This window comes from Lipophrys pholis (assembly GCF_963383615.2).
Source record: "Lipophrys pholis genome assembly, chromosome: 14".
NCBI classification, from domain to species: Eukaryota; Metazoa; Chordata; class Actinopteri; order Blenniiformes; family Blenniidae; genus Lipophrys; species Lipophrys pholis.
The window spans coordinates 16,134,559-16,151,433 of NC_137633.1; the positions used below are offsets into that span (position 1 = coordinate 16,134,559).

Consider the following 16,875-nt stretch of genomic DNA (forward strand, 5'->3'; position numbering starts at 1 on the left):
TGGTTTTACCAATAAAATATAGTTAGCCTGTCATCAAGCAAGTGACTACATCTTCAACATTTCTTCCAAAAAACAGTAACAGTCAGACAATGCATAAAAAGAGAGCTGCTGACACCCAGTCTGTGCAATTAATTTACATTATAGATTTGATGATGGAGACTGTACACACACAACTAGTGTTACTGACTAAAATAGATTTTAAACATATGCATGATGTTTCATGTTCATGAATTTATCTTATATTAATGTAATTTAAAGTATAGTTTAAAATACAAATGATGGGATGTGATGTTTGGACAATTTTATGCTCGCCAACAATTTTCATAAAAATATAAATAGATCTGGTGATTATTTAGGAATATCAGGTGGGAAAGTTACAAAAGTAGTTTATTGATTTCACTTCAAAGGCTTAAAAAATATCTTATGTTCCATAATATTTGGTGCAAAAAAAATAGGAACATTTTACATCATTTTCTTGGTCAATCTTTTTAAATGTACCATCTTTACCACTGCCTATATTCACAAAAAAGAAAAAAAAACATGTTACTTTTTGTACAATTCAAAAGTTGAACGATAATTACATATTTAATAAAGTTATTGTTTATAATCAGAGGCACACAATTATAAGTTATGACTCTACAGGCTTTATTTCCCTAAATGTTTTTGCATGCTGCACCGACCTCACGAGTGACATTTGTGGTCACATAAACAGCTATGACGATATTAATTTTTATGTTTGATATTAGTCAAACACTTAAAATGTCTTCTCTTTTTTTTTTTTTTTTTTTAAACAAAACTCATGCACCCTCCTCTGTGACTGGAGCACTGATCAGTGCGTCAGAGGACATTAGGGGGGAAATCTGGAGCCATTCAGATGACTCCTTACAGCACTTAACCGCTCCTAATTTATTCTGGCAAGTAAACAACTTAAAAAAAAACAACACACACACACACACACCACACGCACACAAGGGGCACAACACATAAACATCAGCATCATTATTAAGATGAGACATGGTTAAAATTAATGCATCTTAAATGTGTTCCAATAAAACTCTTCAGAACAAAATCTGTTTTTTTATCGTCAGTGATGCTATAAAAATATGTTGATGTTAAAATGCGATCAAAGCTGCACGGAATTCTACGAGTTGTCTCTGCAGTAAACCAGAAATAATCTCAGTTTATTAATAATGAACTCTTTAATTACCAGTCAATGAATCTATATTTGAATTGTAATATTTTTCATTGATATTTCAAAGATGAGCTATTCATACAAGGGATTGAAGAAATCGATTTTTATATATATTTTAATAAAAAAAATACAGCGTTATTATTTATGGAATAGCTTCAGGTCACAGTAGAAAAACGAATAAAAGTCTTAACCTTCTTAGTGATCACATTTCCCTGAAACAATAAATAAAAAAACGTGATTCAAACAGAAAATATGAAATAACTCAAAATGTTTTGGGTTTTAAACAAGGAATCGCTTATAAATCGGATCGGAATCTCTTTAAAAAAAAAAAAGGTGCTGATTTAAGCCGAAAATAATTCAGATTTCCGACTATCTCCGAGCGGGGATAAAAGTTTCCTTTCCCCCCCTCGCAGATGTGAAATGTCTGCAGCAGACTGTCTGAGCTGACAGCCATTGAAAAGGCAAACGCGCCAACTAGTGTCAGTTTGGCGCACGGCGCAGGGACTCAGGGTGTGCCGACACTTGAGTTCAAGTTTCTGGTGAATCCAGCCGCTGGCACACACGCTCATTTACTCTGATGTGGAAAAATAGGAGGCGATTGTCTTGTTTGCTTTTAAAATGTTTTCATTCCGCTCAATTAAAGAGATGCGGACCTGAACCATCAAAGCCATCATCTTATTTTATGAGAAAAAAAATGTGCAAATGTGTAAAGATTAATCGAAATTTAACAATTGTATTTTCTTATCAAAAAATGAGTAAAAACCACAGGCGTGTGAAATCTCATTTTAAGATTAGTTAGAAGCAGCTTCAATTTAAAAAAATGAGCAAAACTTTCTTCCTCTTATATATTGTTATATAATCTAAACTGCTGCACACTGGACTAATAAATGCATAGAAGTTGATATTACATGTTAAAATGAGCCCAATTCAATTTATAACACATTTAAAGGCTGCATGTTCTCGCCAATAGTGTTAAGGTAATTTATAACCTAATAATGTACATTTAATTCGTTTTATATCAAATCAGAGGACATTTACGCTTAATTTATACTGCACTAATTCCTCTCTGCAGCATGTCTATAACATATAAAAGCAGAGAGAAGCGCACAGATATATATATTTATATATATATTTATATATATATATATTTATATATACACATCAATAATTCAGCTCATGTGTGACAACAAGCGCAGGGCTGCAGGAGGAGCGCGGGGATTTGATTGGTCTGATGAAAGCCCAACCCAGCAGATTCATTGGTGGAAATCATCTCCACACTCCCAACCACTAAACACTAAAATGACTAGGGTAAAATAATATCGCGGCACTCTGCAGTCCGTTCAGCCTGGCGGCTCCTTCCTGCGCCCTAAAGGATAACTTTTAAAGGAGATCCGACTTGGAGCGACGGGACTGCTCCTGCGTCGCTTTCTCTGTGGGGAAATCCAACGGGGATACGAACGCAACAACTTTTACGCACGTAAAGAGGGCAGACTTGCGCTCAAGTTCTCGTTTCACTTCAGCTCGCTGCGTTTGAGAACTTTTTTCTCCTTTCTTTTTTTTTTTTTTTTTTTAGCGTTGAAAGCGATTTTGTTGCGAGACTTTATTGATCTTTTGGTAAAATCTCCTGGTTTGCTCCAGTGTTTTAGAAAGTTTATCCGAGACGGCCACGCGGCTTGGGTTGTCTTACTTTTTACACGGCGGCTGGATTACCTAGTTACTTGCTACAGTTTGACACCGAGTGTGAAAAATTAGGAAGTTTATTCACTGTTTGGCGGTTTTCAAGTGTGCGCTTCAGTAGTTTGTGGCGCTGATATATTGTTTCCAGCGATAAGAGGGATGATATTAGACTAATTCAGTGCTGACAGAGACTCCGGAGCCCTTTCATTTTTGCTGAAGTTGAAGAAAAACAGAACAACCCTGATGTTCCTCAGACTGACTCATTTACAGATAATTTAACTGAAAAGTCATCAGAGCGCATTGTTTTGGTTGAGGTACCGAGTCTTTCTCTCTCTCTGCGCTCTCGTCTCCATCCTCTCTGCGCGCACGGTGGACTTTTGAGACCAGCGGCGTCCGGATAAAAAGAAGACGACAAAAAAAACTGCTTTCCTCCCCCCCCCCCCCCGAAGAGTTCTGCTCTTCTAATAGGATCCAGTCAGGTGGCACTGACCCAAGCTGTTGTGATGCATATTCCCGTAGAGCCGCCCACCACCAGACGGTTCACGCCGCCCTCCACGTCCTTCCCCTGCAGTAAGATTGGAGACGGCAACGGGGCCATGGCCACCCCGGGGCCCCTCAGGTCGAGACCGGACACCAGGAACGTGGTGGACGTCCTGGCGGACCACGCCGGCGAGCTCGTGCGCACAGACAGCCCCAACTTCCTCTGCTCCGTGCTGCCGTCTCACTGGAGGTGCAACAAGACGCTGCCGGTGGCTTTCAAGGCAAGGCACATGACTAATTCACATTTATTTTATTTCTCCCGTAATTGTGCGCAGTGACTTTAAGAAATGCATGAGTAAAATATAGATTTTTTTTTTTAAACGGGTGGAAGTTGGGAAGTGAGTCACAATTATTTCTCAATTCTGGAAGATGTGTCTGTTTGTTTCTGCATTTATATAAAAATCAAAGGTAGAAACGTGTTTTCTTTAAAGGCCCTTTTATATTGACAAAGAAACAACCGCTGAACACACACAAAGCGACCGGAATTACAATAAATTGAAACAAATGTTTTCATCATCAGGCCTAAATTTCAAGGAGACTTTACCATTTATCTTTTATATGAATTATTTGGAATTTGCTTATTTCACAGTGTTGTGAAATTAAAGCGTTTGGGTCGGTTCCGATGATAACATGCATACAGCAGGGAATGGGAATGGTTGTTTAAAAGTTATCTCTTTTTTGTATGTTTAAATAGTCGTCTTCAATGTTAGGATAAGCCCTGTAAGCAAAAATATATTACCAGTACAATTCGTACCATGGTTAATTGTTGACATTGTGGTGAAATTGCGCAGATATGTGCACTCAATATTACGGCAGTCGGGTGCGGTTTTAAGCGCGCCGCATGTGTACATTGGGTTTGGTGACCCAGAGTGACCACCAGTTCTCTCTCTTCCTGCGCGCAGGTCGTGGCTCTCGGGGATGTACCCGACGGGACTCTGGTTACCGTGATGGCCGGGAACGATGAGAACTATTCGGCCGAGCTGAGGAACGCCTCCGCGGTGATGAAGAACCAGGTGGCCCGATTCAACGACCTGCGCTTCGTGGGCAGGAGCGGACGAGGTGAGCGCAACCTCTGACACACACACACACACACACACACACACACACACACACACACACACACACACACACACACACACACACACACACACACACACACACACACACACACACACACACACACACACACACACACACTGACAGAGTGGCAAAGCCTCTGTTCATACAGTAATGTCATTTGCAGCAACATTTGGAAACGCACTTATAATAATGGCTCGTATTTCTTAGGTCTAAGTGGAATAACGACTGACATCTGACAGCATGTTATTATTTTTGAGTGAAAGTGAAAATTTATTAACCGTCTGGGTGACCAAATATGTTGCACAGACACACACGTAGGAAACATTGCTCTGTGATATTTATTATAATGCAAATGTCCTACAAGTGGTGCCAGTTCCGTGCTGATTTCTGTTGTCCATTACCACGATAAGTCTACAAAATGTGAACTCACTTACGTATGGTAAGACGAGTGCCCACACATTGCCAACTGACGTCCACGGGTGTCATCCCAAACATCTGGCATGCGTCACGGCGCACGGCTGAAATGTGGCTGTATAATTTCCCTAATCCACGGGAATACACAATAATTATCCTCCTGGTGTAAATCCGAGGGGTGGGTGAAAAAAAAAAAAAAAAAAAAAACCAAACAACCTCACAATTTATGCCCACGGGGCGCATTGTCAGTTAATCCCCGCCACTGTACAGGACGCACACAGTTCAGCGTCAATGTGCGGCATTTATAGAGGATGTTTCCTTTAATTGCCTAATAAAAAAAAATCCACACATCAACAGGCCTGTTTGCAGGATGTTGAGGTTGACGCAGAGGCCTGACGCCCGACATTGTTAGACCATGCTGTGTTGATCTAAAAGTGTCAATATGCAGGAGTGAATATCAAAAATAGTGGGATAATAATATTAGAAGCTCAACAAACAAAATAGATTGATCGTCTGCTGTTACGGGGCCTTTTTTATATTCACCATCTCATGTCAAATGGTGAATGGAAAATGGTCTCGTCACCGAATTAAAACAGAAACCCACACCTTTCGTTTCTGTACTCAATTACCCCATCCGAGGATTTTTTTTTTTCCCCTCCCCTGTCTTCCCACGCAGTCTCGTTTTAACAAGCGATGGTTTTCTCGCGCACCGGGGATCCGCTGCATGGCGCAGCCTGCCTCCCTCCTCTGCACGGACTTTGATGCAGATGGGAGCAAGATCCAGCCTTGTTGAACAATAAACTGTTGCTGTAAGCTCTTTGAGACAATCTGGAAGACATTCTCGGAATAACTTGAATCATATCCGCAACCAGACCGTCAAAAGAGGCTTCTCCTTTTTTTATTATCTTAATTTGAACCAAAGGCTTCAGCGAGACCAAAAGCCGATGATGCTTTGTGGGTGAACAAGCGAAGTATTGTTGCAAACAAAGAAGTGTGGGGGTGAAATCGCTCTACAGATCATTTTCATGAAGGTTTTTCATGCTCATCTGCAGGAAAGAGCTTCACTCTGACCATCACCGTGTTCACCGGACCACCGCAAGTGGCCACCTATCACCGCGCCATCAAAGTCACCGTGGACGGACCTCGGGAACCGCGCAGTAAGTACACGCGCGCGCGCGCACACACACACACACACACACGCGCGCACACACCAGCTGGTATTGTTAAGATGCATTGCTTCGTGACGCGCTGCAGAGCTGTGTTGCTGGAGACAGTACTGTGTGTCACTATCTCTGCTGAAAGACGCGCACGAGTTGAGCAATAGTGAGTGCATGCGTGGGTTCCTGCTGTGTGCTCATCACTTCTGTGGAGGAATCGTCTCTGTTCACATGATCACATGGGTCGAGATTAACAGTGTGTGTGTGTGTGTGTGTGTGTGTGTGTGTGTGTGTGTGTGTGTGTGTGTGTGTGTGTGTGTGTGTGTGTGTGTGTGTGTGTGTGTGTGTGTGTGTGTGTGGTGGGGCACAGGGACGAGCCCAGTCAGAGGAAACTGTAAAGGATATAAAGGCATAACCCAAGACCACTAAGCCGCAGGTGGCTCAGCTCAGTGGATGCCGGCACTGCTCCTGCCTTCTCCTTCTCCTTCTCCTCCTTCTCCTCCTCCTCCTCCTCCTCCTCCTCTTCACTCCTACCTTCCCCAGTACTGGTCAGAGAGGGGTCATACCTGCCTGACCACATAAGTGGCTGGTTGATTTAACACAGGGCAGACTCCAGCCATTGGCAGAGGAGTGGGGATGTACTAAAGCTGTTAGCGCCGCCGGTCAGTCACAGCTTCGGCTCTCATGTGGTTGAGTGCTGTTTGGCGTGAGGGATGCTGGAGAGCAGCCTAACCCAGATGACTCAGGTTCTGAGGGTCTGAGCTGCAACGATCGCACACTTTGTACAGGGAGGGATCCTGCTTGCGTGGGTGTTAAGAGATCACTGCACGGGAGGATAGCTGTGTCTCAGGCTCATGGATGTGGAGGTAGATATCTGGGACAGGGGTGGATTTAGCCCAGTCAAAACAGACCTCATGATTGGGGGGTGGGTGCCACATGAGAGTGGAATATGACTGGCACTTGGAGCTGACGGACACCCGGATAGGTTCATTAGCTCCCACCCTCCAAACCGGAGGCTATTTGCAGAGATATAAAAGCGAGAGGGGCCTGATAAAAATAACTATGTGTGTGTCTGTGCGGTTTCAATTCAACTGTCTTTTGTTTAAAGAAGAAAAAGGTTGCATGTCTGTGCAGAAATTCTTTCTGTCTCTCGCTGCCTCTCTCTCTCTCTCTCTCTCTCTCTCTCTCTCTCTCTCTCTCTCTCTATACTGTGCATGTGTGAATGCCCGGGCTTGAAATAACTGTGTACATTAAGGTTGTCTCCTGCCCGTCTGTCAGCATGTTACGGCTCAAGCTGAGGCGTCAGAGTGGCCGTGCTACTTTTACACCGTCACTCAGTGCTATAAAGTGACACTGTTTAATTTAGGGCAGGAGGAATTTAGGTCTTCATTAAACTCTGTTACACGGTACTGAGAGGGGAATTCACAGAATGATAGAAAATAAACACATGTGAAGGCCGCTTAAAGTAAAACGTATCCTGAAATGATTAAACATGTTACTTAATGCAACATTTTTAGGGGTGGTTCGGGTTAATTAATTCTAAAAGCTGCACAAATATGTGCTCTCAGTCCAATTCTCTGACAATGAAAATTTCAACATGCTTCAAGACCAAAAAAACTGTGTCAGTATGAACAAGTTTGCTCATTTCATGATGCCGTACAGTCCGTTTGTCAACATTCAAACATTGTTTTTTTTTATTTTGGGTATTTGGATTGTTCAATATATTGGTGTAAAAAGAGCTTTCAGTGCTACAGTTTTGTAGTTTTGGAGAACTCACAACCTCAAAATAGAAATCGCACGTGATGAAATAACAAACCTCCCATATACAAACAAGAAGCACATTCTAATTGTATAGTATGAGCCGTGTCTCGGTACAGTCCAAGAGAAGGAACACACGCTACTATTCAGACATTATTAGGACCATAAAAGTAATCAGATTTTTCTCTAACCACAAGGCACCACACTCCATCGGCTGTATGATGGTTTCGGCCAAAGAACAGGGCCAACAGCATTTTTTTTAGATTATTATTATAACTCATCTCTAGAGACAGTTATATATTCCAAGACTGCTTTGATCCAGCTTTTCTAGTTTTCACTGACAATGCCACACAATGTGGACTGAATGTACAGAGAGAGCTGAGCCACATCTTGGCTGGCACTGTAGTCACCTGTCTGCAGTGTTGGCATGCTGCAGGGGGAAGACGGAGGTGTGTGTGTGTGTGTGTGTGTGTGTGTGTGTGTGTGTGTGTGTGTGTGGAGGGGGGGCTGCACGAGGGGGGCTTTACAGCACTGTTTGTGCAGAGCAGAGCCCAGCATTTGCATGGCTGCCAGCTGAGCAGGAGCAGGGGCTGGCATGGAGGGAGGGCAGGAGGAGGTTTTTTATTAATGTTTACTGATTCAGTCAGGAGAACCTGACTGACAGGACTGCAGCGGCAGCGATGGTGGCTCGCCTGCGGCGGTGTAACAAAGAGCGCCATGCTTTCTGAAAACTCTCGTGCTGTGATAGAAACACACACCGTATGGGAACACTTGTGCGTCTACTGATGTCGTCCCACAAGCCCTGACGCGTAAATGCTTATAAACACACTGGCGTTATTCTGTCTCTCAAACGAAAGCATGATAAGCTGAGTATTTTTCCCTCGCTGCTGAATTCCTCATCACACATCCGGCATTCGTCATCGCACCCCTACACCCCACACCCCACACACTGTGATCTGTCCATCATATTTTATTATCAAACTTGTGTCGGACCCAAATTGGAAGCACAACGGTTGATGAAAGCTCTCCCTCCGGTTCAGTCCGAGAGGCAGCTTGTCACATCCAGCAACAAGAGAGGGCACGCCGAGCTTCAAAAGGAGAGAAATGAGAGAAAGACAGTCAAACAGATGAGTAGAGAGTGGAGCTTCACCTGTTTGTCGATGTACATAAGCTTTCACACTTAAGCAGGTGGTTATTCTCACTAATAATCTCTAGGCTATCTTTCTGTGGCCCTCACTTCTATGTTTCCCAACCAGGGGGAGAGACATTTGTGTTCAGAATCTCTTGACCTGAAATGAATCCGTCCGACAGAAGAAGTCAGAGATACAGAGAGGAAGAGAGCAAGAGAGAGAGAGAGCAAGAGAAAGATATTTTAAGTTTGTGAAGTAATGCTAATTTTTTGCGGCAGGGCAGCGTGAGTCATTATTTTTGAGCGTTACATTAAAAAAAAAAAAAAATCCATATGAAAATGTTTGTGTTAAAATGTACAAAAAAACCCTCACAGGAAGCCAAGTCTGAATTAATAAAAAAAAAAAAAAACATGAATATTATGGGAAAATGAAAATGCGTCAATTAAATGTGAGCGTGAACAAGTTCAAAATTGTTGTGAGAAGCAAAGCAGTTTTACTGAATATGTGAGGACAGATTTGAAGTCATTATCTTTGTGTGAAAATCAATGCTCAAAGGTCCAATATTTGAAACACTAAAGACACTATTAATCATCACAAAAAAGCTCCTATTCGAGGCTGTATTTGATCTGATTGGTCAGTTAGCAAGCAAAACGTTATAACTCGGTCTCAAGTGGAACAATGAGCACATTTTCACAGAAAAACATTAATTGAAAGAAAAAAAATAAAGATTCACAGAGAAACAACTACGTCGTTCTCCGACAATGTGTGTCCGTTCTCCGCAACCACGAAATCAAAGTAACAACTTGTCCCGTGTTTTAAACGTGATACACATGAAGACACCGTGACAAGCTAACAAAATAATACGGCATACATTCACATAGAGCTGACACACATATCCCCACTTCAGGGGCCACACATTCACCAAAATCACACAAGTACCGTCGTGTTTTGTTGCCTCTATTTACTCGGCTGGGTGTGTGCGCACGGCTCCAGCAGGAGAATGGCGGGCGTGGGGAGTTGGAGTCGGGTCAGCAGTGGGAAGGCGGGGTGGTGGTGGTGTGGGTGAAGGAGGGGGGGGTATTGCATGTTGGAGTTGGCGGGTTGATCCTATTTGCATTTGGCACACAGACTGTATGAAGTATGCAAATAGACAAACAATGACATTTGCTGTGTTATTTTTCCCTGTGATATTGCAGTCTCTCTGCAAAGTAAACAGAAAATGATAGCATGAAATGTTGTTGCCTATGTATTTGCGTGTGCGGGTGCTCGGCTTCGTGCACCTGCCAGGTGCATCTCTTTAAGTCGGCCCCCACACGGGCCACGCCCATGCTCCACAAATCACATGAAAGGCTCTCCCTTGGTGCGAATTGCTCTCTCAAAGCCAACTTTGATGTTTGAAAATGGAGATGGGTGTCTTTGAAAGAAGGGCCTACAGGTGTATCAGTGCCAGGGGAGGGGGAAAACAGTGGCATGTGTGACGTCGGGTGCTTTCCTGACTATTAATGGCCTGCCGTGACTCCCACATCCATGTCCCGGAGCCATCATAGCCTATGCACGCACATAATCAATCCTACATCCATAGACAAAAAGCGACTGAGCACAGAGTTTGTGATCTTGACTCGACACTGCTTACAGACAGATGCAATCAGATAATGAGCAGACTTTACATTGTCTTCTGATAACTGGCACTTTGTGACGTCAGCTGTGGCAATCTCCCTCTTCGGGGTCACTCCGGACGTGCAATACTTTCCTTTTGTGATCGCATAGGTAGAGCAAATATTGTTCAACTGATAATTCTACTGGAATGCAGCCGTTCATATCAAATATTTCTGCAATGTTTCAAGAGAGGAACTTGTATATGTGGGCCAAACAGATGAGGACAGTGTCCTCCAGCAGTCATGAGAAACCTCCTGGCACCACAGACAGTCAGTCACACACATTTGATAATTTTTTTTTGGGTGATGTCTTTACAGCAATGACAGCGCGGACATGAAAGAATCTTTATTGTCATCCACGTTGGTTGGGAGAAGGTGAAATACGATGTGGTGCGCCTTGACCTCTGGTGACACCGAAACTATGTTTGGAAGCTTCAAGGAAATTTTCCTTTCATTGCTACACACAACTTCCAAGTTCAAATTTTGTATTCAAATGATCCTGCGAGAGTGACGCTAAATAATCGAAATATGGCTAAACTGTAACACAAAGTCAGAAAGTAGAGGATTTACTTTATTACAGCAACATTTCTCCTCTGTTTTCTGTGTTGTTCTGGCATTGATAGAGAAAGAAAAAAAAAAAAAGAACATTGTCTTACTTTTTGAAAACTGCACGATACTTTGCCCCTCGGACCGGCTGATTAGTGCGAAGACACACGCACAATAGCTGCGGGGCGAAATGCTTTTTTCTTTTTCCACTCAGACAAAAAATTCCACTCAACATTTGCTGACGCCAGATAGAACAGCAGGATGCAGTCCAAATTACCAAATTATTTACAGAGGGCCCAGACAGCGCTTTTAATTCACGCTGATGATGCATGTTGAGGACATTTTCTTAGAATCCAAAAATTAAGCTCAGCTAGCATCTCTCCCTGTCTCCCCACCTACTCGCTCTCCTCTAAACTCACTGGCCAAGCGTCTTTCCTGTTTACTTACCTATGAGGGGAAGTAAAATGCCCACTCTGTATGTGCTCACTCTTCCTTATTTACACTGACCCATAGAGGAGGAGAGCCATTACGAACGTTCAGCTGTAATTCAATAAAAGTTCCGATCTGCATTTAGAAAAATAAATGGCCCATGAGTGGAGGAATATTTTTCTCTCCCACTGCATTATGACAATAAACTGTTTTCTGTGTTGGGGCAGCAGGGAACAGGGGGTGGAGAGAGAGGAAGGGGGGCGGTTTGTGGGAATAAGGCACCTGCTGGTTACTGGAAAAGACGCCGTGTACCACCACCCTGCGGTCTGGATATTTATTTCTTCAGGGCTTAATGGTTAGGAACAGCAAGCAAATAATAGGTGGAGGGTGAGATCTTTTCTCTTGCTTCCAGGAGAGGAGAGGGACGTATTCCTCTGGGTAAACACACCTCCTTAAAACTGGCAGGAATCATGACAGGAACCTCCCCTAATGTCCCCTAACATGTCGGATGACCTCGGAGTGGAGGACTGAAAGTGAAACGAACTCAGTGGAAGAGTCTCACATTTTAAAAGTTTACTGTGACTCACCTGGAATATCAGTCGTTATTCTGGGGAACGGTTTGTGTGTGCGTGTGTGTGTGTGTGTGTGTGTGTGTGTGTGTGTGTGTGTGTGTGTGTGTGTGTGTGTGTGTGTGTGTGTGTGTGTGTGTGTGTGTGTGTGTGTGTGTGTGTTTTCAGGGGAAAATGTATGCGTGTTGCACATTGTTGTGTGTGAGCTAGTATGCATGGAGGTGTGAATGCGAAGCCGTTTGACACTTCTGCTGGCGTTGCATTGATGTATGTGACAGAGGCAGCTTGCTTTCCTTTCCCACCGCTTTGCGAGGGGGCCCCCACCTTTCCCCCTGGTACGTCGCTCACAACAACCTCGCCAAAACGTACGCGCCAGCACGAGCACGCACACATGAAGCAGCGCACAACAACCCCCATTCACCATTAGAGCTAAAATAACAGTCAAAGCAGGTTATTGCTTTAATGTGATCTGTCACTCGAGCCAAATAGGCCTTCTGTGCTCGACAAGGCTAAAGCAACAGCAGCAGCAGCAGCGGGAAGTCTGCAAAGTCTGTCGGCAGGAAGCCAAAAGGCCTGAAAAACAGCTCATACCACCCCCCCCCCCCCCCCCCCCAACAAGCCTCAGCCGTGGACTAGACGACAGTTACACACATACAGCAAAGAAAGGGGAGACAAAAGAGGGATGATTGCGCTCAACATGCTACGGGCTTCGTTGTATTGTCTGAGAATCCGGGTGCATTGGCGCTTTTTTTTGGCACCCCTTCACTCCCCTCGCCTGCCTCAACCTGCCTCGCTTTAGGGGCCGTCCTTGTGTGGCACTGCTTCTGTTCCGCACACACAAACACACACATGCACACACAGACATACGCAAAGCACTCTATCCCCTTATCAGAAAAGGAAGGCTGCGCTCTTTGCTCAAACAGTCTCATGTAGCAACTTCCGCTGTGAGCGGCTTGTTTTCAGGCCTGCGAAGGGGATTTTCACACTGCTGTTGTCCCCAGAGACGGGCTGACGCATCTGCCTGAGAGACCAGACGATCCCCCCAGCTGTGGCCTAAGAGGTTTAACTAGAGATAAAAGCATACCAAAAACTTTTGGCGACCTCTTTCTGAAAGCCTAAATAATGTTTCCCCAAGAAAAATAACCTTGTCACTGCAGTCACTAATGACACAATTACAATGGACCTGAAATGCACACACAGTTGCCATCCCATAAACTCCTCAACGCATTCAGTTCATGAGGATTATATAGCCTTAAAACTGAATGTGTTCATAATGAAAGTGTCACAGGAGTACTATGTAAATGTCTTTAAAGCAGTGCAGTGTCTGAGTGCGGCTAACATCGACTCACTCAAACCCAGACGAGACAGCCGCAATCACCAGCCAAGGGTAAAACCCACATCCTTCAGGGTCAGCCTCAAAACAAGAAGTTTGATTCGCCCCACTTTAAATACCCAATAGTGTGATCGGTGGCCTTGGGTAGCGCAGTGCAAAGCACAGAGCTGCAGAGATGCTTTTTCGAGCCTGTGCTCACTATAGAACAAAAAGGGAAGTGTAAGAAAGGGTGGCGGATATTCACTGGGTGGGAACAAGTAAGCAAAGGGTTCGGGTCCGCTAGAGAATAGGAAGAGGAAGACAGGTGTACAAGGCTTTGCTCAACAGATGTTGAAACGTCCTCTGCGTCTGTTGAGAGCAAACGGAAGTTTGCTCTCAGAAAAGTAGGCCCCAACTGCAGCGTGCTCAACTGTCACCCCACATTGCACTGTGGGGTTTCAAAAGTTAGATAAGGCTGCAGCGCTTGTGTTTTTTCAGCAGCTAGTTTTCAAGACCGATGCAGCATGGGCTCTCCTAACCTACAAACAAACGACAGATTTGAAGCTGTGGTAGTAGTGAATTGATTCCTTCTATTGAAATGCCATTTTGGAACTTTGAAATACTACAAATGCTGCAAACACCTATTTGTATGTAATCCTATAACTTATGAGGACTTTAAAGTCCAAACATAGTTTTCTGTGTTAAGTGTCATACATGAGCTCTGCATTAATTTTAGTCTCTTATCTGGAGCCTATCAAGTCCATTTATACATCGAATACAAATATTTACACTTCAAATATATTCAGTACAGACTTGGGTTGGGGCCAAAGCACGTATTGCCCTTTGCCGTTCAGATAGAGTTTCACTTTGCCTCTGAAACAAGCACCGGGCTCTTTACTAAAAAGAGCCTGTGTTTTATGTGTCTCCCCTTGGACAGGAACATATGTTTCTTTCTTTCATTGGAGGCCGAGACAAACAGATAGAGAAAGAGGAAAAGTGCGGGTGACGAAAGGAAACGGGTCGCGTTGGGTGATCGTTGAACTGCGGCATGGTGTTGGCAGTCGCCTCACTGAGCAAACACCGCCTGCAAGGCTGATACGGCCTTTTGTGGAAGGGAAGCACTGGGTAACACTCGGAGGTGGTTGTTCATGTGGTCTGGTCACTTCTCGGGGAATCATGTGCGAGCCCATGGAAAAAGAAAAAGTTGACACTTTTCTTGCTCTTGAATTCACATCCAAGCACTTCAAAGCACAGGAGGCGCAAAGGAGCAGAGCAACATCTCAACTTATTCTGCAGCAAAGATAAAACACTACAGGAAATAAAAACACTCGCGAACACACACACACACACACACACACACACACACACACACACACACACACACACACACACACACACACACACACACACACACACACACACACACACACACACACACACACACACACACACACACACACACACACACACACACACACACACTCGCAAAACAAAGCCGGGCTGGGAACGGCACACCCATCCATTCAAAACACAGCAATCGCTTTGCAATACATCGTTAATACCAGACATTTTATATCAGCATTTTATTTGTTCTGCATAGACTACCGTAATGCTTTCAGATGATGCGACCACTACTCTGAGAGGAGGCTAGTAAATCTACAACCTTCAGCGTCCATTTTCAGCCCGGGATGCATATTGAGCACTGCTGTTTAGGCCTCATGTGTGCATTGGCTTCCATCTCCCAGCTCTATCTTGTGGTTATGATATCATAGAGAGAAAAACAAAGGCCTTCTCTCCTAAGTGCACCCTGACACATTAAATATTCATCTGACCACACAAACCCCTCTGAAATGGGGCCAGTGTGGAGCACCGGCACCCCTCTGGCCCCCAGCCCTGCAGAGTGGAAGTCAAATGTTTGGCGGTCAGCCCCGACACACTGCGGCTTCAGCCAGGGTCAACCGGCCAAAGAGCGCCTATTAACACCAAGCTTAACCTATGTTGTGATGATTTGGACAGGTATTTAAATTTGTCTTGTCGGCATGGCACACTTTTGTTTCAACAAGACACACCAGACATCTTTGAACCAGGAAAAGTGCTTAAATGAGGTCTGACACAAGATGTATAAGTAAAACTCAACTTAAATCACAAACAGTTAAGTTCGATGTTCAATACTCCGGTGAGAAGAGGATATTTCTCAAAATTGAAACGGGAGTGACCAATAATTTTAGCCCCTTTTATTTATTCAGTTTAGCAGATTTATTGACCCATTATGGACTGTTCATACACGACCTAGTTTATTTCAACAACACACTTTGAAATGGTTAAATACTCACATAAAAAAGTTAACTTGTGGGTTTTTTGTCTTCTTAACAGCTGCGGTTTAAATAACCTCTGTAAAGGAAGTATAACACATTTATTTTCATTAAAAAATAAACTCCCAACACGTCATGCAGTGTCTCAGTTCACTCAAGAGTGTTTTAGTTCTCTTCCCTCGGACTTCATGATCTTCTGATTTGGTTAACCTCTAAGAACTGATTGTTATCTGACACCAGCCAGCGTTACATTTATAGCTGCTGCACAGATATACTGCTAATCTAAAGATATCAATGATGGGATTACATGAGCAGAGTTCAGCATCATTACTCAACGCTTATAATAATATACAATAGTGATAAGACAAAGTCATCCATTGTAATATTTACAGAATGTATTCAAATATATGAACAGCACAGTAAGGCCCCCTTGAAATTGAATTAGAAGGAGACGTGTGTGAGTGAGCTGCTCTCCTTTTAGACGGAGTTGTTCTTTTTTCAACGTATCCAAGACAAGAGGGCAAAACAAAGAAAGGGGTGGAGGGAAAGTTCCAAGCAAGCCACCACCCAGTTGATTAGTGGTGTTAACAGCAGCAGTGGGCCTCACTCTAATGAACTCCAGGCCTTGTTCTTGTGATGCACCAGACCTCCTCCTCATCCTTCAAAAAAAAAAAAAAAGAAAATCCCCCTCTCACAGCCCACTAAACCCCCTACTGGAAGCTGTGAACACTGTGTCGCTAAATGCTAAGTGTCCATGCCAGCTGGAACCGGGCCACAGGATCCACAGCTTGTGTGTGTGTGTGTGTGTGTGTGTGTGTGTGTGTGTGTGTGTGTGCACGCATGTGTTTGTGTGTGTGTGTGTGTGTGTGTGTGCTTGTGGCCAGCTGAATGATCACTTTCATCCCTAAAGAGCCGGCCGATTCATCTCAGACCACCACTGGCCACAGAAAAACTGACCAATTATCAATTCCCCCTCCCTGTGCTGACTCTCTTTCTTTTCCAGCCAGAGAGCAGTGGGATGTATCATTTCCCTGACCTCAGCCGTTTGAGGTGGTGTAAATCTCTTAATAACTACACAAGGACACATATAGGGGCTATATTTGG

At 43.9% G+C, this 16,875-nt stretch overlaps 1 protein-coding gene across 5 annotated transcripts in view; it reads left to right on the forward strand.

Annotated features, from left to right (window-relative positions):
• Positions 1 to 16,875, forward strand: part of runx3 (RUNX family transcription factor 3) — a 52,407-nt gene that overhangs the window by 19,640 nt on the left and 15,892 nt on the right. For 4 of the 5 annotated variants that reach the window (XM_080479981.1, XM_080479980.1, XM_080479978.1 and 1 more), the window contains 3 exons: positions 3,389 to 3,630; positions 4,312 to 4,468; positions 5,956 to 6,060. In XM_080479981.1, the coding sequence (XP_080336107.1) occupies positions 3,389 to 3,630; positions 4,312 to 4,468; positions 5,956 to 6,060 (504 nt within the window). Of the gene's footprint in view, positions 1 to 2,515; positions 3,631 to 4,311; positions 4,469 to 5,955; positions 6,061 to 16,875 lie in introns of those variants that run through there. The other variant, XM_080479982.1, reaches the window with a different exon arrangement.